Source organism: Neltuma alba, unplaced genomic scaffold, assembly GCF_004799145.2.
Source record: "Neltuma alba isolate B1F8T4 unplaced genomic scaffold, ASM479914v2 tig00012320_pilon, whole genome shotgun sequence".
NCBI lineage: Eukaryota > Viridiplantae > Streptophyta > Magnoliopsida > Fabales > Fabaceae > Neltuma > Neltuma alba.
Window position 1 is genome coordinate 1 of NW_021636831.1, and position 2339 is coordinate 2339.

Below are 2339 nucleotides of genomic sequence, written 5' to 3' on the forward strand. Positions count from 1 at the left end.
AATAGCATGTTTCATTCCCCTTCCCTTCCTTTTAAAGTGTGTGAGAAATTTTGGAATATTTCAGGATTGACTTGCTTGTTCTGGGACTAAATAACAAGTTCCCTTTGTAGGCGCATTCATTACTAGATTTTAACTATTTGATTTAATTGAATGAGAAAATGCAATGTTAATAGTATTATTGTTGTGTCTTTGCTGAACAGAAGTATTTGTTTAGGCAACTTTGTTTTGGGTCAAATAACAAATGTTTGATAATAAGTTCTGTTGAAAGTAGTGTATATATTTTTGAATAGTTGAATTGAATTTATAATAAGTTCTGTCTGTTGAATGCGTCTTTGTTGGTTTATTTGTTCCTTTGGGTTGTCAGGACACAGGAAAGAAGTGATTTGCAAAAGCGTGTATTGTTTGCTCTAGACTTTTAAGCTTTTCTAATGATTATGCAGTGATATTTTTTTCGGTCTTCAGTGTTCCATTTGGAACTTTCGAGAAAAAATTGCAGTGTGAAATGACCGTCTCTAATTTTGATAGGCTACTCGTGGAAGTAGTGCAGCAAGAAATGACTTCCGAAGGTATCAAAGCAAGTTGCCTTGGCTTTTATGAAGAGAACTCTTGCTAGATGCAGGAAATTTGAGGATACTGGGAGAAGTTGCTTTATGGATCCTGTGCTTAAAGATGTTCTTTTGGCTGCACCTGCTCATGACAATTATGCTGGCTCAGTTGCTGCCATCAATCTACCACAAACTCAAAATTCTGAGGGAGAGGCTATGCTCTCAGGTTGTATAATTTGACCATGATTTAAGTCTTTTCCTTTGGGAAGATGATTTACTCTGATTGTGACAGTCCAGAAGTACTTTCATTTATGTAATTTTGTTCACAAACTGCTATATGTAGGGGATCGATACTAATTAATAACTTGGTGCTTGGCATTTGCAGGTTTTACCTCTTGTAGGGAGCAACATGGTCTTGAAAATGATCAAATCGGCAGTAGTCCAGTGGATGTATTTGAGAATCTAAACCAGCTCTCTGACCATGATTTTGCCAGAACAGGACCAATACTAAACCGAGGGAAGAAAAAGGAACTACTGCTTGATGATGTTGGTGCTGCTGCTTCTTTGAGATCTGTGCCAATTCTTGGCAATTCTTTCATGGGCGGAGCAAAGGGAAAGAGGAGTGAGAGAGAGAAGGACAAAGACCCTTCAGGAAGAAATTCTGTTGCTAAAACTGGTCGACCCTCTGTAGGTTATTCTAGGGGTGAGCGTAAAACAAAAGCAAAGCCCAAACGAAGACAGCTCAACTGTCTGCATCTGTAAATGGATCTCTTGGCAAGTTGCCAGAAAGTACTGATTCTGAGCACCTGTTCACTCTTGGTTCTGGTGAAGGAAATGACAAAGGGAACGCCAGAAAATGTAAAATGGAGTCTGTTTCTCATGGCCATACATCTAATAATTTATCCATGGAGCTGGGGCCAAACATTGACTTTTCTAACTTGCATGAATTTGACTCGATAGAACTGGGTGTAGATAATGAACTTAATGAGCATCAAGACCTGGGCTCTTGGTTGAACATTGATGACGAAAATTTACAAGATCATGATGCAGTGGGCCTAGACATACCAATGGATGACCTGTCTGAGTTGAATATGTTCTAATGAAGGAGAATCCAGGACATATACATTCCTATGGACAGTTTGACTTATATAAACGGTGCTGTGTCAGAGGAAGCTGCTAATAGAATTTATACCTCTGATTATTTGCACTTGTAATTATGCCCATTCTTTTTGTACACTTCTCTACAAAACCAAAGAGAACCAAAAAAAAAAAAAAGTGTAGTCCTCAATTGTTCATATCATTCAGGGATTCCCTCAGGTTGTAACTGCTACAGTTTAATCAAAAAGAAAAAATTTTGATCATCTTATTTCTGTTGTCATTGCTGTTGACTTGTAAATTTTCTCATACAAGTTATTATGTCATGACTTGTCTACATGCATCTCAGGACGTTCAGATAGGCTCGGCATGTTGAAAAGTTTTCACAAAATTGCAGACCACTGTAACTGTTTCAAAGTGATATGGCTGCTAAAGAGGTTAACTAATTCAAGTTTATCGATGAATTATTTCTAGGGTTTATGTCGAGCTGAGGAGGAAATTTCCTCACGTTTTTCGTGGATTTGCAAGTTCTTGTGGCCTCTCCCTTTATTTTACTCATTTCGTAGCTTGTTAATAACTTCAATGATATATTGTAATGATGACATGTTATGAATTGAAGGGGAGTAGATTTTAATTTTTTACTATGATTTTTAAAGCCTGATACTTTCTTTACCGTGTTTGTGGAGATTGCATTTCTTC

General features: G+C 37.3%; 1 protein-coding gene across 1 annotated transcript; it reads left to right on the forward strand.

The window, feature by feature from the left end:
- The first annotated feature begins 561 nt into the window (after positions 1 to 561).
- Positions 562 to 1883, forward strand: LOC114725989 (uncharacterized). Its single transcript, XM_028912545.1, has 2 exons — positions 562 to 771; positions 931 to 1883. Exons 1-2 carry the CDS (start codon positions 594 to 596, stop codon positions 1305 to 1307), a joined length of 555 nt encoding a protein of 184 aa, XP_028768378.1. The 5' UTR covers positions 562 to 593; the 3' UTR covers positions 1308 to 1883.
- Positions 1884 to 2339: the final 456 nt, after the last annotated feature.